A 25,503-nucleotide genomic window follows, 5' to 3' on the forward strand; every position below is an offset into this window, starting at 1 on the left:
TGATTTTTATAATAAATCAGAGCTTCAAGGCTTGAGCACAAGAATTTCTAGAAATGAAATTTTGATTTCTATAGAAAATAAATTAGAACTCTACAAGAATTTCTAGCAATGAAATTCATTTTTATAATAAATCAGAGCTTCAAGGTTTGAGCACTAGTTTCTAGAAATTAAATTTTGATTTCTATAGAAAATAAATTAGAACTCTACAAGAATTTCTAGCAATGAAATTCATTTTTATAATAAATCAGAGCTTCAAGGTTTGAGCACAAGAATTTCTAGAAATGAAATTTTTATTTCTATAGAAAATAAATTAGAACTCTACAAGAATTTCCAGCAATGAAATTGATTTTCATAGTAAATCAGAGCTTCAAGGTTTGAGCACTAATTTCTAGAAATTAAATTTTGATTTCTATAGAAAATAAATTAGAACTCTACAAGAATTTCTAGCAATGAAATTCATTTTTATAATAAATCAGAGCTTCAAGGTTTGAGCACAAGAATTTCTAGAAATGAAATTTTGATTTCTATAGAAAATAAATTAGAACTCTACAAGAATTTCTAGCAATGAAATTGATTTTTATAATAAATCAGAGCTTCAAGGCTTAAGCACAAGAATTTCTAGAAATGAAATTTTGATTTCTATAGAAACTAAATTAGAACTCTACAAGAATTTCCAGCAATGAAATTGATTTTTATAGTAAATCAGAGCTTCAAGGTTTGAGCACTAATTTCTAGAAATTAAATTTTGATTTCTATAGAAAATAAATTAGAACTCTACAAGAATTTCTAGCAATGAAATTGATTGTTATAATAAATCAGAGCTTCAAGGCTTGAGTACAAGAATTTCTGGAAATGGAATTTTGTTTTTTATAGCAAATAATTAGATTTAATAATTAGATTTGTAATAAATCAAACCTTCATGGTTTGGGCACAAGAATTTCAAGAAACTAAATTTTGATTTTTATAGAAAATTGGAGCTTCAAGATTCGAGCAGAAGAATTTCTAGAAATTCTTGAATACTAAGAATTCGTGTGTATAAATCGCGAGGAATTTGTACACAACACGATCGGCTTATTCACGTGTACAACGTGTTTTGATCAACCTGGAAGCTCGCTCAGGGTTGTAAAAGCAAATTAGGTGTCCCTCGACTTTTCTCACGGAATACGTTTTCCGTCCCGCACTCCTCGAATTTATGCACGAACATCACTGGAGACTGTGTGTCATGTCAGGAGCAGAATTCATCTTTACGACGGAGTGTGAGAGAAACGAACGGAAGCTAAATTCGTAAAAAATGAACAAGAGTGTAACAAGGGAGGACGAATGTATAGAGGGGGGTGGAATTACGTCACGAAACAAGGGAAAGTAGCAGATAGCTGAGACATTTATTATGTAAAAGGCGAGCTGAGAAACATGTGTTGGGATGAACGGTCTTATGGTGTAGTGACATTAACACATTTTAATATCAAATTACATACTGTCTGATTTTTTTAAATATCACACGCTTATAGCTTACAAAGAATTCCAAAGTGCACGAAAATGTTAAAATACGAGCCTATAGCGTAACGTGCAAAAATGCTGGAAAATATTTTGTGCATAATATGGCAAATATTCTTCACGATCAAACGAAAATTCATGTAATGAAAAAAATGCGTATAAAAATTTGAAAGTTCAATCATCTGATTTTTCGAGATATTAGGCGAGTCAGAAAAATTTGTATACTAAACATTGAATTTACTACATAATTATGACTGATTTACGTGGTGTTTAATAATAACGTTCGAGTAATATGTGCATTTATAATCAACCATATTTCAGTAATAACAACATTTTTTTCAAAACAGCAATTATAATCCACTTTCCGATGGTTACAGCAATATTTCATGACTGTTATATAAAATGCGAACAACATTTTCAGAATGTTTACCGCATTGTGCAACTTATATTCTCCTTGATTATAAATTCACCGCGATTCGAATAGTTTTACACGCTGTGTCGTAATCATGTTGTAAAAAACGCAGAACGTATTAGCTAATTACTTTTGCAAATAAATTTCAATTTTGTAATAATTGAATCCCGCATCGAAATTCGTTTACCATAGTGAGGATCTTCAAATAATTACGCATTTTTAGTTACGTGTTCTCTATCAGTATCATTTATATATTTTTAATCGGTCGTAAGTTAGATTTTTTATCTTGATATATAGGGTGTCTCAACTGAAGGAGGCCACCTAAATATCTCCTTTATTTTTAATGACACAACAAATATTTATGGCGTAATTTAAACGGTATCGAAGGTGGAGTATCATAGAAGAACAATTTCTTTTGTCCGGAAAAAAGTTTTCCCGATAAAAAATAACGATGACCTTGAAAAAACTATTTACTTTGAAAATACTTTGAAAAAAAAATTGTTCTTCTATGATATTCCTCCTCCGATACCATTCAAATTACGCCAAAAATATTTGTTTTGTGCCATTAAAAATAAAGGAGATATTTAGGTGGCCTCCTTCAGCTGAGACACCCTGTATAGTTTATGCTTCGTTGAAGAAGAAGTTGGCAAATCTAACTCCAGGACCGGTTTCTCAAATCTGCATTTCCAACTTATCTCTAATTACTCAATCAATTCCTAGCACGAAGTCTGTTCGGAATATTTTTCTCTCGAACTACTGTAATTATGTCTAATTACAGTCACAGGTTTTACGCATTTCTGAGATATACAGGTGAAAAAATGCATTCGTATAAATTTTTTCATGACGTTTAACGCACATACTGACTCGAAATGATCATTTTCCATCGAGTTCTCGATTTTGTAATGTATTGTGTAATTGGCGTAGGCATCTATCTACTGTCTATCGTGCGAGTAATTAGCACAATGATTGTTTAATGATCATTGATTTCAGACTCCCATTGTGAGGTACACGCGCTCTTAACGTTCAATACTCTTTAGCTATACATGGTTCCAGAAATTGCTTGCGAAAACACCGTTCATATAGCGATTAATAAACAAAGAATATTTACACGTTCACAAGATATAAAAATTTCCGAATACTTCTCGAAACTGTGGTCTTCAATAAAACATTACACTATATTTCACTCGAACACTCACATAAACTTCTAGACATCAATACGACAGTGGCTAAATCAATAAATAAATGAACGGATTAGTTTAGACTATAGTTTCGACTGTAAAAATAAACATTCACATAAAATTCTAGACGCGATCATGGAATTAGATATACAAAATTAATTATTATACTCTAGGTTACAGTTCCAATCGTTTCAGTTGAGTTCAGTTTCGTCTATAAAAGACGAAAGTACACATGAAATTCTAGACCTCAATATAAAATTACATACTTAAGCGAATAAAACTTTATATTGTAGGTTACAGTTTCAATCGTTTCATCCGATTTTAGTTTCGACCGTGCAAATACGCATTCGCATAAACTCTTCTGAAATGAACACTATACTCTAGGCTACAGTTGCAATGTATCTGATTTTAGTTTCGTACACACAAAACAAATTTGACAATGTGAAATACAGTGGATCGATATAAAGTATTTAAACAGTTCATCTGCGATTCTGGAAAAATGGTTCGTCGTGTGTTATAAAAATATTCTATGATTCCTTGAGAGAAAACTGGTTCCCTGAGAAATTGTCAATAAAGCCCGATTTAGGAGATACAGAAAATTCAGTATGCATGAAGGGGCGCATGTCCTTAGACGAGACCCTTTCAGGAAGTCTGCACTTAGGGAAGCTTGAGCGTGTGAACGAATCGGAAACCTCCCTCGAACCCTTGTATCCTTAACTGCTGAACTTATGCCAACACTTAAGCGTGATAAGCTTGCAAATATCCTGCATGGGTTAACGTCGACGATATGACAGTAGCCTGGGAATCGATTTAAAACAGAACGTGTTGAAATAACGATAATCGGAACAATGAAAACTGTCAGCATATTTCAGAGCACAGAAAATCTTATGTATGCACACTAATTTTTATTTTACGAACCCAATGTTCTTAATTTCTTATCGTATATGAAAAGCAAGGGAAACTTGTTGCACACATATTCTAATTTTTCATTTTTAAAATTTGTCATTTTCATATACAGGGTGCGCCATCTGTAGGTACCATATGTTAAACGCTAAAACAATTGGTATTCGTAAACATTCCGGAGAATATTCTAGCGTATTTGACAGCTCATTTCATACCATTATTCACCATGAATAACTTAACACCAGCACAACGCATCGATATTGTAGAAATATATTTTAGAGAACAGTCCTCATTTACCAAAACCTTACGTGCTATGAGGCAAAAGTATGGACGGAATTTCAACATTACGCCTCCAGACTTTTTTCTGTGGGGATATTTAAAGTCAAAAGTTTATGTTGGCGCGCCGCGGTCCCTCCAGGAGCTGAAAGATGCAATCCGTAAGGAAATAACGGAAATAATGCCCGAAACGTTGCAAAAAGTTATGGAAAATGCCCAAAAACGAGCATTACTTTGCGTCGTTCATAAAGGCGATTACTTGCCCGACGTTGTATTTAAAAAATGAATTTTTTCTATTGGTATAAACCAAAGTAAATAAATATCGCAAACCGAACTCGATTTAATTACGTTTTCACTATTTTATAAGCATTTAACATATGGTACCTACAAATGGCGCACCCATATATTTTTCATTACATTCATAAAAATTTTCATAGTTCATATCTTTGCAGAATATACTGTTTTGTATTTTCTCATATTTTTGCAATTACCAATTTGTGTAATTTTTGGCAGAAGTTAATGTTCTGCTTTAAAATATTCTAAAATGTACCTTTACTTCTTTTTTTTACACTATGAATAAAAATTTAGAAATATCTGAAGCAATCGTTACGTAATTTGATTAAAATATTCAGCAGTCTGCATTCGAAACGCATATAATTTTTAATCAATATTTATCACAATTATAATCTAACATTCTTTTACAAGTTATCCTACAGAAAATATCTATTGCATCAAGTATGTTCCTTCCATTACATAATTATGTGTTATTCTGTACATAGTCTGTTCTTGAAGCTGCACATATTTTTCAATCAACATTACCTCGTAATGGAACATTAACATTCCTATTATTTTATACATAATACATTACTTCATAACGTAGCATAACATTCCGATTATCTTGTATAGAACACGTGAGACAATTCCACGGTTCTCCGAGTATTATTTCATCCTCCATCGAAAATTGTAGTCAATTAGTTTTTATTGCGCCGCGCACATAACAATCAGTTACATTAATATGAATAATGTGTACATTGTGCTTTCTCGACGTGAAATGTGTTTGCACAGCTACATACCCGGGCCGTGTCTTGTAAGGTTCTCATTAAGATAATTAAGCGGCTGATTAAGGTCGAAATCGTTCGTGCAGCAGGTGCGTTTTCATCGACGCAAAACGAAAGGTGTTAGCAGTTATCGGGTTTGTCTGACTACCATTTCGACGTTTTTATTGCTCTACACAAAAGCCGACGAATAGTCGTTATAATAATTCATTGATGAATCGTTATTACAGCTGCGGTCATTGCATCTTCCGTTCGCTATTGCAATATACTATGAAGTTTAAGGATGTCGGAAACGGTCCTCGTGCCGAAAATGCTTTGTACTATACGAAATTAAGATAAAAAGGAGGTGAACCACTCCTTATATGTATAATTCCAGCTAAGCTGTGTATTAAAACCCATCAAAATTATGTAAGTTTATCCATGTAATTTCTGCTTCTTTGTGATCGATGCAGAAAATTCTGTTAATTATACAGAAAAGTACTGCCCACTCCGATTTTGATGAAATTTAAATATGTTATGCAGCAACACATTCCGAACAGCTTTTTCCTTTTCCAATATCGGGGGGTCGCTTTTAGTTTTCGAGATATTTGCAAAAAAACTATCGCGAATACTGTAATGAATTTTTCGTATTCCTGCACGCTGCGCTGCAACGTAGTAAGTCTGTTTCGGTGCGACGTTTGTTTACATTTTGACGCTGTAGAGATAAGAGAGAAAACAGGGGGGCGGAAAGGGCCAGCCTGACACCACACACACCAGAGTTGGGCAAAATGTAATTTCAATTACAGTTACAATTACTTGCCAATTACTGTAATTTGGAATTGCAGAAATACAATTACAATTACATGTAATTGTAATTGGAATTGCAATTACTTGACGAATCACTGTAATTGTAATTGTGGTCCGCAATTACAATTACTGGTTGAGCAATTCCAATTCCAATTACATGTAATTGTAACTGTAATTGTTAGTAGCAGTTACAAGACTTACAAGGAATTGCAGCTACCAGCCACAATTACTTGTAACTGCTACTAACAATTACAGTTACAATTACATGTCATTGGAATTGGAATTGCAGAAATACAATTACAATTACATGTAATTGTAATTGAAGATGTAATTAATTACTCATGTGATTAATTCCTGCCCAACTCTGACACACACCCACCCAGTGTTTCACACGCAGCCACTGTTTCTAAATTATACTCTAGATTCTTACGTATTTTCACGTGCTGATTACGAATATGATATTGAAAATTTGCGCGAATGTTAATTTCTTAACGGAAACCTTCTTTTTAGAAACACTGGCTGCGTGTTAAGCACTGGGTGGGTGTGTGTGGTGTCAGGCCGGCTCTTTCCACCCTCCCGTTTTCTACCTTGTCTCTACAGAGTCAAAATGTAAACAAACGCCGCACCGAAACAGGTTTACGTTGCAGCGGAGCGTGCAGGAATACGAAAAAATTCAATACAGTATTCGCGATAGTTTTTTGCAAATATCTCGAAAACTAAAAGCGACCCCCCTATATTGGAAAAGGAAAAAGTTATTCAAAATGTCAATATCTATAACATATTTAAATTTTATCAGAATCGGAGTGGGCAGTACTTTTCTGTATAATTACCAAAATTCTTATTATTTCTTAACACTAAACCTACCACTGCCGGTTAAATGCTGATCTAACATTTTTAATTTTTGTAATTATTGAAATTATGACATTGCTTACATGGAAAATGATTCGATAAATTTCTTTAACCAAGCACATATTGCAATAAAAATTGCATGAAATCTAAATAAATAGAGTCTTGTCATTTTTATCAGATAAAATATTTTAATCGCTTTCAGTGCTCGGTAGTTTCAGTTTTAAACATATTTGTATCCTTTCATTAAATGCGAATTATGATTTAATTTAGTGCACAAAGAGTACACAGGAAAGTAGTTCTTTTCGATAATCATTCCAGAAGAAATTGTTACATTATATTAATTGTACAAATGTGTTGAATCATGAATGGAATTGCTGTCGACCAGAGTTGTGTAGAATTACAATTGAATTACTCCAGGAATTATAATTACAAAGTAATTGAATTACATAGTTGTAATTTATAATTCAGATCTTCATTCAATTAAGTTACAATGTAATTCGTAATTGTAATTGGAGTACAATTATAAAATAGTGTTACATACAGTGGCTCACGAAAGTATTCGAACGCCCTTTAAAACAGAATAACTTTTTTATAATTGTAACAAACGACCTGATTTTTTATAATCAATTAGAAGCACTGGTTTATGAAATGATATGCAAAAAAGATTTTCCAAAAAATTATAATTTAATAATTACATGCAAAAATAAAAAAGGCATTTTTAAACTTTTTTATTAGGGCCCTTAATGAAAATTTAAAATGTTTTATTGTTGATCTATGTTAGTTATACACATGTTGAAAATTTCATCGAAATCGGTTGACGCAGGAAAAAACGACACGCATCGGGAGATGTACGATTTTGTGGATTTTAAGCAGAAACTGATAAAAAATCGTGTAAAACTACGATTTTCAACATTTTTAATCGCTTGTAGCTCGTGTGTATGTTAATCGATTTTGACGAAATTTTCAGCATGTGTATAACTAACACAGATCAACAATGAAACATACATTTTAAATTTTCTTTAAGGGCCCTAATAAAAAAGTTAAAAAAATGACTTTTGTATTTTTGCATGTAACTTTGTAAATTATAATTTTTTGGAAACGCTTTTTTGCATATCATTTCGTAAACCAGTGCTTCTAATTGCTTATAAATAATCAGGTCGTTTGTTACAATTATAAAAAAGTTATTCTGTTTTAAAGGGCGTTCGAATACTTTCGTGAGCCACTGTATTATGAAGGAGGACGGGGAATATACATAGAAACTACGCCGCATAGACAGCAAACAAGTATATGAAAGAAAAACATAAAAATATATCGCACTTCTTCAAAGTTCTGGGCTATAATTTGGAGAACTGTATTTGAATTATATTGTATTTCAATTACACATCTCATTAAAATACTTTGTAATTGAATTAATTGAAAGGTTTGAATTATGTAATTCAGTCACGACGTAGTTGAATTACTATATAATTGAAATACAACGTAATTGAATTACTATATAATTGAAATACAACGTAATTGAATTACTATATAATTGAAATACAACGTAATTGAATTACTATATAATTGAAATACAACGTAATTGAATTACTATATAATTGAAATACAACGTAATTGAATTACTATATAATTGAAATACAACGTAATTGAATTACTATATAATTGAAATACAACGTAATTGAATTACTATATAATTGAAATACAACGTAATTGAATTACTATATAATTGAAATACAACGTAATTGAATTACTATATAATTGAAATACAACGTAATGCAATTGTGTAATTGAATTAGCACAACTCTGCTGTCAATTTTGAAGGAATTTATTGAGAAATTGTCAACCGTTGATCTGTGGTTTTAAAGTTTCGAGTGGTTTAAATGGTACAAGTGTAACCTCGCGCGGGACAAATCAATGCATCGGTTTTCGGAATCCGTAGAGTGATAAAGCCTAAGTCGGTGGCACGCAGTGAAACATCTCGTTTGATGTTATGGTGGCCAGAAAGGGTTGTCGGTGGTTTTGCACCGCGGTGTCACCATTACAAATTCCCTCAGGCATTTAGCCGCAACTGCTGGCACCTCGATGGGTTGGGTCACTCTGCCCCTAGACACATCTCTACCATCAAACATTTTTTACCTTCTATCAAGTGCTATTTTATTAGTATGTCTCACATGTTCGCGTACTACACCCGTATTATTCGATATAAAATGTTCTTCGCCTCAAGCGATTGATCAGACGCCCCTCGGAACAGAACAACTTTCTTGAAACCAGATTTAACGAGTTGAGTTTGGTTTTTGAAAAATTGCAATTGCTCGAAATCGCAAACCACAAAAATCGACAGTAACGACATTAGAAAAATTTAAGAACATTCCGTTATCTTGAACTTGTTCGAATTGTACAGAGAAGAAATCAATTTTTACTTAACTCCAGTTTCTTATACTGGGTTGGAACAAAAGTTCGTTGTGTTTTTAAATTAAAATTCAATGGGTTAATTTTATCTTTAAAAACACTACGAACTTTTGTTCCAACCCAGTATAAGAAACTGGAGTTAAGTAAAAATTGATTTCTTCAATTTGAACAAGTTCAAAATAACAGAATTTTCTTAAATTTTTCTAATGTGATTACTGTATTTTGTTTTGTGTTTTAATTATTTACATTGTCAACTAAGATAAAATTAACCCTTAGTTACCAGTAACAATTGCTGTACCATTACTCACAATATTGTTTTCATTATTAAATATGTTGGTATCTATTCGATTACTTATCTAATCAATTTTAAGTTAAAATACTGCAGAGGACTAAGATATTTATTCATAGAGATTTATTCGATAACATATTTTCCATTCTGCTAAATTATTTTCGCCGCTTTCGAGGTGACTTATCGTATTATTGAATAAATCTGTGAATAAGTATCTTAATTTTATCAGTAGTAAATAATTGCTCCAGAGAAAGTTTTTGCTGTGCACGATGATTAGTGAATGTCGCCCTAATGGTATAACGATATTCATGTGAGTACCTCGTGAACCTCGCAGAATTAGTTTGGAACATAGGAAAAAGTGATTGGAGTTAATGTCAGATCTTGTATTTCGTCTGTGATAAAAGAGGAAAAGCAGGAGTACATTATTGTATCAATATCCATCAGGAATCTGAGATTCCATTGTGGAAGTAACGGAGAGGGGAGAAGGGAGCCATGGAGCAACTGTTGGGAAAGAGAAACTCCGTTATTTAATTAAAACCGGATTATACGTGATAGGTAGTTCCCCATGCTACATCTGTAACCACCAACCTGGCACCATCGATATGTACTAATTGTTCTATCCGGATTAAATGGTCGTAAATACTACAGGAGCTCTCAACTAATTACCTGTAGCTTATAATATTTCAATGATACGGGAATTCTCCTTCTTTGAATACGTCGTGAATGCGCGTCGCTTCAAATCCGTTTTCGATGTGCAAACGGAATTCATTCGACTGCAACAACCTATTCAATCCTTCCATTAACAGATTTATTACTGAACCGTGGATTTTTGTCCCCGTGCATCATCTCGCAATTTCGAAAAGGTGGCGAAATATTTACCAAACTTAATACTCCAGATCCAAAAAGTGTTTCAACGTTTTTTCCCATTCTCGAAAAATTGTTGACATTTAAACTGTGGTAATAATACAGAAACTGAAGACACTTTTTTTATCCAAAGTGTTGCAAATCGAAACCTCTGCGAAAACATTGAAAAATTTTTCTCGTGACTGAAACCATTGCGAGCTTAAAGATTGAAGCTTGCCCTTTACAACGAGTGCTTAAAACTGGATCTGCGATTTTTTCTAGTCGACTTATTGAGCTTCGAATGCTAGGTGTACGTTCATTTTTTCTCAGTTTTATAAAACCGTGAAAAAAATCGTGGATTAAGTTACAGCCAGTGGTTGTAAAAGAGAAGATCGGATCTTCAAATCTGTGATGGATTCATAAAAAAAATGATACCTTTTTCTTTTACAGACGATTTAATTTTGAACACTTTCTACTAAAAACTTGTCCTCGGTTTTTCTTGAGGACAAGAAGATGAATGATGTGAAGATAGGGTCTTCTAGCTTTAAAATGAGTCCAAATTTATCATTGTACCATTTATTCTAACGAAATTATCATAGTACAGTTATCATAGTGTTTATCGATATTTGAATTAGAGGAAAGGGGTGCAACGCGGTGATTAAGCATTGATGTGTCACGATTCCGATGTTATCAGTAGAAAATGTATTTCATCATCGCAACGATGTTACCACAATCGTTTTATTTCGCTTTTTATGTCCGTTCCAGAAGGAATCCGTGTTCACCCCTTTCAAACGCAACTATACCGGTGCGGTTCCCTCACCCTTCGGGCTTGCGGTGATGTTCTCTATTAAATCAAACAGGCATTCAGATGGCGGCCTATGCGAGAGGAATCTAAATTGGTGCCATAAACTTTCGAAAACAGAGCTGACGAACTGTAATTGAATCTTTGTCGCTTTTACCAATAGTTGGAATCGCACTTCTTCAAAATATTCTTAATGCGACGTGAATTTTCAATATAGGCCCACATAAAAATATTTTAGAATGCAACTTTTAGTATCTTTTTTAACAATTCCGTTCAATTGCAATTTTTTAAAAAATGTCTTTTCACATCCTGTAGTAAACTAATTGCTCCAGCTTCCCGAAAAAGTTCAAATCGTATAGTACAATATTAAAAAAAGTTATCGTCTTGTCTAGAGCGTCCGAATATTTTGAGTAACTGTAAGTATTGTATTTACAGAGATTTATTTTTACTTATTAGGTTGTCAACTACCACGAAATATCTCCACATTTTCTCAAAGTAACTCATTTATATATATTTTTTAAGCACGAGTATTTTATATCAAATTAATCGCAAAATTCAGAGCTGTTCAATGATATACAGTTCAAAAGGAATTAATTGCGGTTATAATGATACAATAAAAGAATTGCGAAACAAAAGGTCGCGAATTTAGTTGCCAACCTAATATTATTTATGTTTGTTTCGAGATATTCAATTGTTATATTCATATTTCGGCATTCTCCAATTTCTAACCTCGTACACAGCTTCACCGCAAACATCAACTTTCGCCACTCTTTTCCAGTTACTTGGATTAAACGACGATACTACTCCCTTTTTCATCGCAGTATCTCGTTTTACCCGACATCATAATCGCGCTATGATTTGCATTTTAGAACCGGTATAACAGACAGAGAGCCTGTGTGTCTTTAATTAAAAGAAATAACACGAACCAGCGCCAGCGAAATAAGATTCTCTTGAGCACGCCGGGGAAAGTTGAATATTTAAATCTTGACTCTGCTATACATGTAAACCCATATTAAATAAACGAAGTGTTCGTTTGAAAACCAGGCTGCGAAAGTTTAGGAAAACATTATTTCTTCGTTAATAAATCTATTCATTAAATTTTATAACCTGCAAATATGTATACATATAATCCTCAATCGATCATGTGGCTCTATGAAAAACATCTATAAGACATTTATAAATTTAAAATTACAATAACTAAACACTGCAGATTTTTATGCAAAATAAAATAAGTTTGCATTAATTTCAAGACATAGGAACGAAATAGGAATTTATTTCACTTTTTAGTAGTTTCATCAAGTCGTGACAATAATATTGATATTCTCCAAATTTTTTAGTCTTTGTTCTGTCAGAACAAAGTTTGCATTAATTTCAAGACATAGGAACGAAATAGGAATTTATTTCACTTTTTAGTAGTTTCATCAAGTCGTGACAATAATATTGATATTCTCCAAATTTTTTAGTCTTTGTTCTGTCAGAACAAAGTTTGCATTAATTTCAAGACATAGAAACGAAATAGGAATTTATTTCACTTTTTAGTAGTTTCATCAAGTCGTGACAATAATATTGATATTCTCCAAATTTTTTAGTCTTTGTTCTGTCAGCAATTACACTCTCCCATTGTTGTAATGGATGCATAAAATCTGCAGTCTAATAATAACGATATGACTGCATTTGTTCAAATGCGATACCATTTTTATTACAATCTGTGCTTCGATAGAGACCGTTCAAAAGTGGAGAAATTTTAGTAATATCAATAATCGTGATAGGGGAAGCCACATGTATGCATCAGGTAATTGTTAACACTTTGCATTCGGTTGTCTCCTCGGAGGCACCACTAAAAATTGCAGTACCATTATTCAAAATATTGATTGCATTATTAAATATATCGGTATCTAATCAATTACTAAACATTTAGGTATTGTACGAGGTATTATACCAATTTCATATCCATAAAATTTCAAAAAAAAATCATAGGGAATGGAAATATTCTAGATCGGAAGAAATATGTTTAATTTTCCAGTTGAACTAACTCCGAATGCAAAGGGTTAATATGGATGAACGACAGTGTGCAGTAAAAACCGAATTCATAATAAAAAGGTCGTTTATTATGTTCTCAATTACAAATGATCGTATTCGGCAGCGTCGAATGCGGGACAGGCACATTTCCCGTCAAATATTCTCGAATCCGAGCTGGGGTCGGCGCCATAATCGAACGGGAACCGTCGGCAAATTATGAAACGAAGGAGCGCGAGAGAACGTGTTTACCGGTATTTTGCATCGCGATTATTTCCAATCGAAGCCGTTCGTAATACCTATAAAGGGAGCAGAAGGTGTCTGTTTCAATAAAGAAAGGAAAACGGAATATCGAGTGTGGGGTACGGTGTGGCGCGGACATAAATTTGCGAGCGCGTTTAATTGAAAGGGGAAAAAAGAGGAGAAGAGCGTAGCCGAGAACGCTGTGCTTCCGACAAGAAGAAGAGGAAACTAGCTGAGAGAAAAGGTGGAGGGAAGCGATGACTGGCGAGCTGAGAAAGCGAACGGGAAAGAAATACTTCAGGATATATGTTAAACTGGTTGGCATCCTCGAAATTCCTTCCCTCGAGGTGACTTACGATGCTCATAAACGCTACGGAAATCTTTTAATCGATTTGCGAGCTTGTCACGGACGCGAAAGAAATTGGGGACGATTCTTTAGGAGCTAGATCGAAACTGGATCGACACTGGATCGACTGTCCTGCTATTCTTGGACTATAAAATATGCAAAATTGTAATAAATAAACGGATCATTATACAAAATGAAAATTGTTTGCATCTATTGCAAAAGACAACGGTGAACTTGTCGATTAGGGCCTCCCCTCAGGTTTCAATGACCTTGAAATATGTTGTCAAGGCCATCACTAGTGTTCCTTGACGAGAATTCTTTCTCGAGAATTTCTCGAGAAATTGTATAATCGGTTATTTCTCATTTCTCGAGAAATTTAATTCTAGGAAAATTCTTATGAATCTCATTTATTTTATAACATATTTTCGGAAATGAACAAATACATATACAGTCGGTGTACAAAGTATTCGTACACATTAAAAAAACGAATTACTTTTTCAAAATTGGACCCAACAGCTTGAGTTTCTTTTCAGACGTTAGAAGGATTAGTTTACTAGCTAACGTGTAAATAACTTTTTTTTAACAATTGTTATTGGTCGCAATTGCAAAGGAAACAGTAAAGGTCACGACTTTTTAATTTTTTATCTGTACCTGTAATTAAAATTTAGAAGGCGCCTTTGGTAGGTCTAAATGAGTTATATACTTGTACAAAGTTTCATCGAATTCGATCAAGGATGTTACGAAATATAATTGATTGAAAATAGCAAAAATCATAAGAATCTGCGATTTAAATGAACCGCAAACCGTAAAGTCAAATTTTTTACATCTTACAATGCCCATAGCTTTTTTAACCGTTAGCCAATTTCAATGAAACTTTGTATATATAACTTACTTAGATTTGTGCTAGTTTCTCTTCGATTTCGACAATCTTGAAATATATTGTTAAGGTCATCACAACATTAATAAATGGGAAATCTTTCTGATTTACAGGTAAAAAGAAGTTTCCATCGGATCCGTCGTGTTGTCCAGCCTGCGGAGTCACCGTGAGGCCACAGGAATTAGAGCAACACTTCGCTCAGGAACTTGATCGACTTTACAAAATCTCTTCGGCATCGTCTCGAGCGCGAGCCCCAAGATCAAATTTACCCCCTGGACACCCGCAGGATCATCCCCATGGGCCGATGCACCATACCCCATCGGCCGTAGACGGAACACCTCACGGACGATGGGAAACTTACAAGAGGATTAAAGCAAATAGGCAGGTAAATAAATACACATATGTAATACTGTCTACCGAGCTGCTAATTAGTACTAGTTTTGCAACTATGTACCACTGGATATTATGAAACGGAGTGGCCATGAAGTAACGAACTCTGTTCCTCTGTTAAATGCTCTCGTGCAATTTAAGGAAAGAGCTGCATCATTAATAATTTTGCAACATTTCTTAGTGTTACCAATACTTCATTTATTTGACATTTACAGTTACGTTTATTGTATTATGTTTGTTCTATACTTGAGTAAAACATTTCTACCATTTTAGTTTAGTCATCTTTTCAGCAATCGAGTGTTTAGAACAGTGTTTCCCAACCTTTTTTGTACCATGCCCCACCTAAGCCTTTCTAAAATTTTTATGCCCCCCTATGTAACATATACATAATTTTTAATATTCAAAAGTTGAATTGTTCACTGAAGAAACTTAAATGATAGGTTTTAGAAAGAAATCACTACACTGAGAAAAAAATCCTGTCGAAACAAAAAATATATATGTTGATTCAATAAGACGTACTATTGAATAGTGCCAATATCATATGAACTTATTTTAATATTTAATACTATTGAATTTCAATAGGAAAACTCGTTTCCGCCAATCATACATTATAAGCGAATAGCTTGACATCAATGTTTTCAAAAAAAATAAGATATGGCCTCAAACCAATTCCAGTATGAATCAATACATTTCTCAAATCTTTTTAACAACATATCTGATTGAAGGAGAAAGAGAAATATTACGAATAATAATGTACGGTATTGAATCGAATAATATTTTCAATCATTTCATGATAGACAATTCAAATACATCACGATTTGCTTCTAAATTTCATACTATTGAAAAGAATACATTGATATTCGTCGAAGTAAAAAAATTACAATAACACGCGTGTTATTGCAGTAACTACATTTTTTTCTCAGTGTAGAAAATTGTTGAGCAAACGCAGTAAGTAAATCTTCAAAAAATATAATGGAGAACTGACATTCAAGTACGAAATAATTTTAATGAAAGATATTTCTATATTATTTTATATAGTTATCAGTAATTATTTATTATTTACATTTAGTGAGATCCTTGCGCTTGATGCTTGCTGCAAAGAGATTTTATGTTAGGTTCCAATTTAGTTAGCTTCAGTCTCAAGTCTCCCCGTTGTGCTATATCCAGTCGATTTCTTTTATTTTTAGCAGCATTTGTGGCATTAAATCCAAATGTGAAGATGGAAACGGTAACAATAGTTTCCTTGCACATTTGGTTGAATTTGTATATTTGATTACTTTATTACGTAAACTCTGGACGAGTCCATTTTCTGTGGGGCGTGTGCCCTACGTTGGGAAACACTGGTTTAGAATATATCTGTTTTGTGTAAGCGTGTGTAAAATCTGAAAATCAAAATTTATTTTTGGACAACCTGAATTAAAAATTTGATTTTAATTTCGTCTGCTTTTTTCAGTATTACAGTATTTAAAGTTTCACATTCCAGATATTATAAATGAATACATTTATTTTTGAGCAACGTAAACATTTGTAATTTACAACTGCAATTTATATCCAACAATTTGAAATTAATAGTAATAGCGATTGTGATTGTTCGAAATGTAGTTTTTTTTTTTAAATCTTTGCTGTTTCCAGGCCAGAATCCGTGTGAAGAATCGGAAGAGAAAAGCGGATGAACCGTCGTGTCCTGTTTGCAACGAGAGGTTATCCGGTTCGTCGGAGGAATTGAATCAACACGTCGAGAGATGTTTGAGCAAACACAACAATGGCAATCCTGCTGGGCAGAACAACCTCGACGACGAGGAGGTCGATGTAGAAGGCGATGCCGAAACTTTCGAGGAATATGAGTGGGCTGGGCAAAGAAGAGTGAGAGCCACATCGATGCTTGTCGGAGGATTTTCTGGTATGCGTTCTCACACGTTTTATTCGATCATTGCGAAAGTTCGTACCTGACTCGAAAATAAGATGTTCGCGTTTGTGTTTTCAAATGAAATTTTCATTAATCAATTATATCACCGTTTTCAACAATTCTCAACGTTTTACGCGGATTCCATTTTTGTAAAACTTGCGTGTTTCTAATTCGGAGAATACTGTGACATTATCATTAACGTTTCTACATATAGCAGTCTAAAAAATTAAAAAGTCACTAAATTGTGATGGAAACTTCGTGTTAAAAATTTTTTCAATACTCGATCTTTGCTCATTTGAAAGGGTGAAGTGTCTACTTTGTTCAAAAATTCCATTTTGTTATAAATCGACTGTGGATCTTGATGCAAAATGAAAATGTCCAAGTTAGTATTCGATGTTTGTCATCATAAATGCATAATTTTTGAACCAGTGAATTGCTAAAGTTAGAATTTGGATTTCTGGAATCTTCTCGTCAGAATCTACAGGATTGTATAAGAAAAGAGTCGAAAATGTTTGGTCCTGTAAGGTGAAGTATTACCAAATTTGGAGTCTGTTATATTGAACAATGTTTCTGTTAAAGATTTTATGAAATGTAACGTTTTACGTGAATGTTAGGCTGGAATAATGTTCGTGTGTTTTGTGTACTTGCAGCTGCAGGTCTAGCGACATCATCAAGCAATCGTTCATCGGCCGGCGGGAATGGCGGCCCGAATCAGCAGGATGACGACGACGTTGATCTGGTGGTTGACGGGGATGATGTCGCCGAGTTTGGACCAGCTCAGTATTCCGAAGCCGACGTGATCGCGCCGCGTATGGATGGGACGCCGAGGGAGCAAAAAGAGAGAGATGCCCTTCGAGAAGCGGTGATCTCGCCGAACGCGCCTAATTCGATACACACGCCGCAGACTCCGGAGCAAGGCGGTCAAGGGATGGTCGAGGTCAAGCCCGAACCAGGAACCATGACCGCTCTGGGTCAGAGCGAGCAAGGCGAGGGCATACCGTCATCACCTAGAAGAGACGGAGACACGCCTGTCATCGAGGCTCTCAGGGGAAGAATCCGAGAACTCGAAGCGGAGATGCGGGGACAACCTTTCAAATGTCTCATCTGCATGGTAAATTTTTATAATGATTTAACGTGCCGATCAAAATGACGGATTCTAATATTCTTAATTTGTGATTATTAAGATTGTAAAGATGCTTCCCCCTGAGGGAGATTGTTTACCAAATTTATTTCTTGGAGTTTATACTATTGGAAAAATGGCCAAAAATTTGGATATACACGTTCTTGTTGTGTTTATAAAATAATGTGAAATAGTTAGTTCTAGATCTCCGTACACCTAGTGTTAAAGACAAAAATGGCAAAATTCTTATTTTAGTTTTTAATTTTTACATTACAACAATTCATTTTTAAATTATAATTTTAATTGAGTAGATGCAACGTAAAACAGTAGAGAGGTTAAAACGATTTAGGAATTCCAATCTTTTATTTTCAACATATTCAAATGATTAAAGTAAATATACAATTTTTGACTCCAGTAATGTGCATCTTTTCATAAGAAATTTGTCAAAAACTTTAAAGAAATTATCCGATTAAATGCTACATTATAACAATGAATTTTTAAATTATAATTTTACTTGAGTAGGTGCAACGTAAAACAGTAGAAATGTTAAAACGATTTAGGAATTCCAATCTTTTATTTTCAACTTATTCAAATGATTAAAGTAAATATACAATTTTTGACTCCGGTAACGTGCATCTTTTCATAAGAAATTTGTCAAAAACTTTAAAGAAATTATCCGATTAAATGCTACATTATAACAATGAATGTTTAAATTATAATTTTACTTGAGTAGGTGCAACTTGAAACAGTAGAAATGTTAAAATGATCTAAGAATGCCAATCGTAAGAATATAAAATATTTGGCTTCACAGTAATGTGCATCTTTAAGAAATTTATCAAAAACTTTAAAGAAATTATCCGATTAAACAGAAGCCTGTTTTTAAATATTTAACATTTTTTTAACTGGCACAACTTTTAGTAGAAATTGTTCCTTTCATTTTCTAAAAAGACACCACGATAGATATCTTTATAGAAAATAATTTTAGAAACAATCATCTGAGGAAATGCATTCAGTATTACTGTATAATTCGTGTTTACAGTTTTTGGCAATTAAAAACGATGCTTTCGTATTTCTCTGTTCGCAGGAACAATATAAGAAACCTGTTACTTCTGTCTGCTGCTGGCATGTGCATTGCGAACAATGTTGGTTACACACACTGGTAAGTTCTATCGTATACAAACATATATACCAACTTTCAAATAATTCGAACTGACGTAAATTAATTTTTTTTATTATTTACTCAATAATAATTGTTGTATTAGAAATTGGAATTACTTGACATAGGTGCAGACGTAATCTGTTATGCATTATAATTTAATATAAATAGGTCAAAGAATTCAGAATTTTTGCTGCATTTGTTGCAGCATGTATCGTCAACAGTTTTCATTGCATATCATACTTTTCCAAATTTCCATCCACAACGTTTGCAGGATACAAACAAAAACATTGCAAAAATTAAAAACTGCAAAATTTATCAGCTTGTCTGTCCCTAGGGCAAATCGATACATGTTTATTTTATCAAATAAACACTTTTTACATACATCATGTTACACAAGCAACATGTGAAGAATAACAATCAGAGAATATTTTAACATGTTTTTAAAACAGATATGGGTTTCAATAAAATTTACTAAGATACATTCAACTCTGTTGTACGGTACCGAATTAATCAGAGATAAATTATAAACGTTGACTCCAAAAAGTATTCTACATTCGCGATATTGTACAACAACAAACTTGGAGTCATTTTAAAGCTTAAAGCTTCCACTTTTGCATGCTATCGTTTATTTTTTTCTAACGCGTTTTTGCATGATACATAAATCCTCTATAAACGCGAAAGTCTCGGGGAGATTCGTTTGCATTTATCGTAGACGGGACACTATTCTTTTGAGCTTCGAAGACCGAGCCGAACATAGAGAAGGACAGCGCGTGTAAAGAGAGACCGCACGCGGCCGAAGCGACTGCGACTCTCCGCGTCTCTTTCCTTTCCATACGCTGTCCTTCCTTGCGCCCGAAACTTTCATCGTCAAGTAAACCACTAAATACAGTTGAAATTATATCGTGTTTGGTCTTATTTTAATCAGAAAAATGCCACAAATATATTGGTGAAAGTTTCATAAAGAAATAAGTAGTAATAAAAAAGATTAAATATTGGTGTTATACATTGTGAGGACGCACGGGCCTTTGAACTGTGCCGACGACTGTGACTCCGTGCCTTTTTGCGTTTATAGAGGATTTACTGTATGTATATATCCAAAATGAAGACATATTTTCGACAGAATGTGTCTTCAGTTTCCCACCTAGAGTATCATGTAAAAATAATTTAGAAGAAACGGAATGATGGATTATGAAAATAGAGACTTCAGGCTTTAAAATGAGTCGAAATTAAGTATCAACGTCAACGATCAGAGTGCGTCAATGCTTTTTAGAGCCATCGTAAATTTGTGCATAGATGTAAAAAGAGAGAGATAGCGAAAGGTCGACAATTTTCGTGTTTTCCAGGGTGCAAAAAAGCTCTGTCCGCAATGCAACATGATAACATCGCCCTCAGATTTACGGCGTATCTACATGTGAAGGAAGTTTTGTGCCAAACAAGACATCGTTAAACCAGATGTTATTCGTAAAGACATCGGCGCGTTCTAAACGCGCGGATCTTTTCTTGTAAATATTTGTACATATTTATGCGTCACGTTAAATTAACTCTTTTAGACATAAACATGCACTGTTACGTAAACGTAGCGTTATACAGTAACCTAAGCGTGAACGGCGCGCGTGAATAACGTCTCGATCGTAGATTCCCATCGTTTATTCTTTCAGCCAACAGGAACAACAATTTCGAATTTCCCGCGACTCGAATTTCACTAGTTTCTGCGTATTCTGCACGTGTAACCGGCGACTAGCCCCGTTTACGCAATTACGATAAATAGTTGCGTAATTACGATAAATAGTTACGTAATTATCGTGTGTTATTATTAGCAACGGAGTAACTTCCTCTCCTGATTACTGATGAATGTATATTATTTAACAGGGTAATTATATATTAGAGTCGAGAATCGTCTGCCAGAACAAAACGCGGTCACGGTGTTTGTACAATTGTTGTGGAATCGGCGTTCACATTATGCGGATCAGCCGTGATTGGTGGTCGGACACCACCGTCGCGATTTTCAAACATTCAAGTCGTGCTTTTTTTGTTTCATCAGTTAATGCGGAAGGTCGCACAGATTCTGAAAATAAATCGTTATAACTGAACTAGGTAGTGGAATCCAATTATTCTACGCCACGTGGAAACATCAAGTCACCGAGTTTCATACGCGAGGGCACAATACAACCCAAGCCCACAATTTTATACATTAGTCTCGATATCAAACTACCCCGTCAGCAAAATCTATTCGAGGTGATTGAAACCAAATGTCCGCAATCAAGACATGTTTGGAACAGAATTTGGTCCTTATTGGCTCTGAATCTGCAGACCAAAACTTATTGTGTTTGGCTACAAAGTTTGGTGCCAAAATTCCATGCCAAATGGAGGCCAAATGGAGACAAACCGTTGGCCAGCCTCGGCCTCGTCATAGAGGGCAGGTCGGTCGCACTAAGAGCGGACCTAGTCTGCTGTGAGAGTAAATATCGAGCAAAATCAGAGTAAACCTTGCCGTAGGAGGGAAAATCGAATTTTATTTAAATTTCTAAATTGTGTAATTTTAAGTTGCTTGCATTTTTAATCATTTAAATATTGACAAGTCTTAAAATAATGACAACAACGATTTTACGAAGGCTAGGTTAGATTCGGTCTTAGTGCGATCGACCTGCCTTCTATAACTATAGAAAAATGGCCTCCATTTGGCATGAAATTTAGGCGCCAAACTTTGTCGCCAAACACCCAGCCTAATGCGGAAACAGATGGGTCCAAATCAACAGGCAGATTGCTTACTGAGAAGTTCTGAAAGGGTTCTCAATCGTGTTCGGTTTTATGCCGAAACTTAAAAAGATGTTTTTTAAATTTGCTAGAAGAAGAAAGAAGAGTCGTGCGTTCTCTACAGAAGTACGACTTGAACATTTGAGAATCGCGGCGGAGATGACCGATTCGCACGATGCGAACGCCCATTCTAAAACTATTGTACAGTGTTCGCAGAATCAGTATTTCTATCATTTCATCGCGATTACGGCGCACGATTTCTTGCGTTAAAATCATGGTACTCCGCGCGTGTGCCGTAGCTAATTCTCGTTTTGTCGATCTTTTGTAATGCGAGGTGCTGCGAAATAACGTTGACGATTTTTATGATGAACGAAGAAGAGAGTTAATCATTGGGATTTCTTCTGGAAAAATTTGTGGACACATTTTTTGTGAACGAGTATGTCGTATACGTACAATGTATTGTACAACTCGTAGTAATTTGTTTGTGGTTGTTGAAAAATTGTTTTCATTCAAAATGTTTTTAGACAAAACGAAACATTTTTAATCCTTTTATCTAGTAAATCGACGATTAAACTGTGCTTCATCTGGTAGATTAAATCATGCATTGACAGTAGTATCTTCATGATTTTTCTATTTCTGATGATCCAGAGAAGGAGGCTGCTACTCAGGCTTTTTTAAAGATTTTGTAATATGAAATTTACTGCGAGCTGTACAATACATATATGTGCTTTCAAATAAGCTATTATAAGTTTAAATATTACAAAAGTTCATGTTTCTATGAAACTTAGCTAAACATGACATTTAATTTTAAATGAATCAAGAAATGAAACATATGTACTTTATGTTATAACTTTAGCAATCATTGACATTCTAGTAGTGAAAAACAGCCCTTACAGTTGTAGTTGAAACTATATTTAATTGTTCATCCTTCATAATTTGCCACAGTGATGAATTAATATACGCAAACGATTGTATGTCCAAATTCTTTTGGATGAGAATGAAAAACATTTGTCCAATGTTACCTCGCTGCACCGTGCAAAAAGATTTTCCAAGGCATCGATTGCCTTCGATGTATTCAATTCCGAAATCGAACGGACACGAATCGAGGAGTATTCGCGCGTACCTGAAGTTTTCAGTGTCACTTGAAGAACCACCCACCTTGAATTTGTCCCATTGCCGAATTTCACATTTTCTTCGTCTTCAATCGTTAAACGTCTGCGTCTGAAACCCACCACGTTCGATCCATAAACTTTATAGCGTGCATGCACAGAATGTCCCCGAATTTATCCTGGCATGGCTCGTTCGACTACAGGAGAGAGAAAATTTACGGTTTTACACAATATACAATAAAATATTTGCAATTCTTTCTTCATTTTTTAAGCTGCTAATGTGCAGTATTAAAGACTCGATGGAATTTCTGACACCAATGGTCATTTAACTATACTTATTAATAGACTGTGGATGTGTATAAAAAATCTTTATTGTTTTGCAATAAAACGTGCATATTAAGAGAAATTAATAATTAATTTCGAAATGAATGAAACACGAAAGTTTGTGTCTGCTATGAACAATCTTGTAGTTCATACAGGAAATTTGTTTCTCCAGATTTTGGTAAAATAATTATTGTATATTACAGTTTTTTGTATATAGATTCTTAGTCTATTTATTAGAAATACAATTTTAATACTCAATGTGAATGACTTCGAGATCGGAGTTTCAATATTCTTTTATCTGTATTCGAACAACCTGCACAAAACCAGGTGACGCTACACAATAATATTCTGATATTTTTAAATGTGCAGGGTTCGTTTTCGAAAAAAGTCAATTTCTCAATTTCGACGAATACATGCACTTTCTTATTGTATAGTTGGTAAAGTGTCTGCTTCTTGCCCGCTATTTCTATCTGTGATAAACATCAATGACGATATTGAAAATGTGTATCATCCATCCACTACGAAAAATTAATGATTACAGTCGTGATCAATGTTTAAAAATACAGGTAAAAATAATTCATGATAAGCAGTCACGTGAGCTGAATGGTGCTCGAGTGCACACACCTTCGAAGGGTTTTCGTCTTCTTCGAAAACGAGCAATTGTTTGCTAAAAATTCAATTTTGGAATTACAGCAAATATTCGGTGACATTCTGTGTAGCAAGTATCCTCGAAAAACTTTGGTTGTAATACAGCAGAAAATGTTAGAAGGTAGCGTTCTGCTATCGCATCTCGCACGGAAAGATCCTTAAACAATTATGTAATCGTAATTCTCAAATTTGTTGCAGTTCTCTTACTAGTTTCGTCGAGACAAATCTTTCGAGATTCGTTGAATTTAAAGATGAATTTATAAAATGTATTCGCTACATTTGTTTCTTGGAACATTATACATATTCTGGTTAGAACTGCGGATTTTATGCATTTGCGACGAAAATGGACACGTACAATTTAAAGCAGTCGACGAATTAAGAAGATCTAAGGACATCAGTATATTAATATCAGTTTAATAAGACAATTAAAAGAAGAAAATAATTCCTATTTGACTCCTGTGTCTTGCGATCAATGCGAACATTTTTTATTTTGCATAAAGATCCGCAGTCTAATTATGTATATTTCGGACGAAATATACAGGATGGTCCGCGCAACTTGCACACCTATATAACTTCCAAAGTATGCGTAGCACGAAAAAGTTTTGTACACAGAAGTTGCATGGTCTGAAGGGCTACATTAGTAGTGTATTTATTTTTTTTACATGTGGAAGCGTTTCGGAGATTTGAAGATCGACTTTGCTTTTTAAATGGAATACTATATTTTTGATACCAACATATGGAAGAATGTCGAATTCCGAGTAAAAAAGTATTGACCTTCATTATTCCTAAACCTAATAATTAACAAGTAAAAAATTTTCAGGAAATAAAGTGAAATTACTCGTTAATTATTAACTTCTGGGCTAATAAAGGTCAATACAGTTTTACTCAGAATTCGACATTCTTCCATATTCTGGTATAAAAAATATAGTATTCCATTTAAAAATATAAAGTCAACCTTCAAAAATCTCCGAAACGCTTCCGGCTGTAAAAAAAATAAATACACTACGTAATGTACCCCTTCAGACCATGCAACTTCTGTATACAAAACTTTTTCGTGCAACGCATACTTTGGAAGTTATATAGGTGTGCAAGTTGCGTGGACCACCCTGTATTTACAAAGCAATCGAAAAATTGCCAGTTTTTGTGTCCGGTAAATCGTGTTGAACCAGTGGCAGAGAGCCTAACTTCAGTTTCCGTGATGAATTCCGTATGCGTTGCGAATCAAAAATCATCGCACAAAGTGAACCTTATTTTGCGAAATTCCATCGTGGAGAGATTTCGATTAGGAGCGGAATGTGAACGCGAAACGATATGGTAC

The 25,503-nt window shown here is 34.2% G+C and overlaps 1 protein-coding gene across 4 annotated transcripts in view; it reads left to right on the forward strand.

Moving 5' to 3' along the window:
* The window catches only part of LOC143213249 (E3 ubiquitin-protein ligase RNF220), a 257,438-nt gene extending 233,913 nt beyond the window's left edge, over nt 1-23,525 (forward strand). For all 4 annotated transcript variants that reach the window (XM_076432919.1, XM_076432916.1, XM_076432918.1 and 1 more), the window contains 5 exons: nt 14,889-15,160; nt 16,798-17,065; nt 17,722-18,182; nt 19,276-19,350; nt 20,694-23,525. In XM_076432919.1, the coding sequence (XP_076289034.1) occupies nt 14,889-15,160; nt 16,798-17,065; nt 17,722-18,182; nt 19,276-19,350; nt 20,694-20,765 (1,148 nt within the window). In that variant the 3' untranslated portion in view covers nt 20,766-23,525. The remainder of the gene's footprint in view (nt 1-14,888; nt 15,161-16,797; nt 17,066-17,721; nt 18,183-19,275; nt 19,351-20,693) is intronic.
* Nucleotides 23,526-25,503: the final 1,978 nt, after the last annotated feature.

The sequence above is a fragment of the Lasioglossum baleicum genome, chromosome 11 (genome assembly GCF_051020765.1).
Source record: "Lasioglossum baleicum chromosome 11, iyLasBale1, whole genome shotgun sequence".
Classification (NCBI taxonomy): Eukaryota; Metazoa; Arthropoda; class Insecta; order Hymenoptera; family Halictidae; genus Lasioglossum; species Lasioglossum baleicum.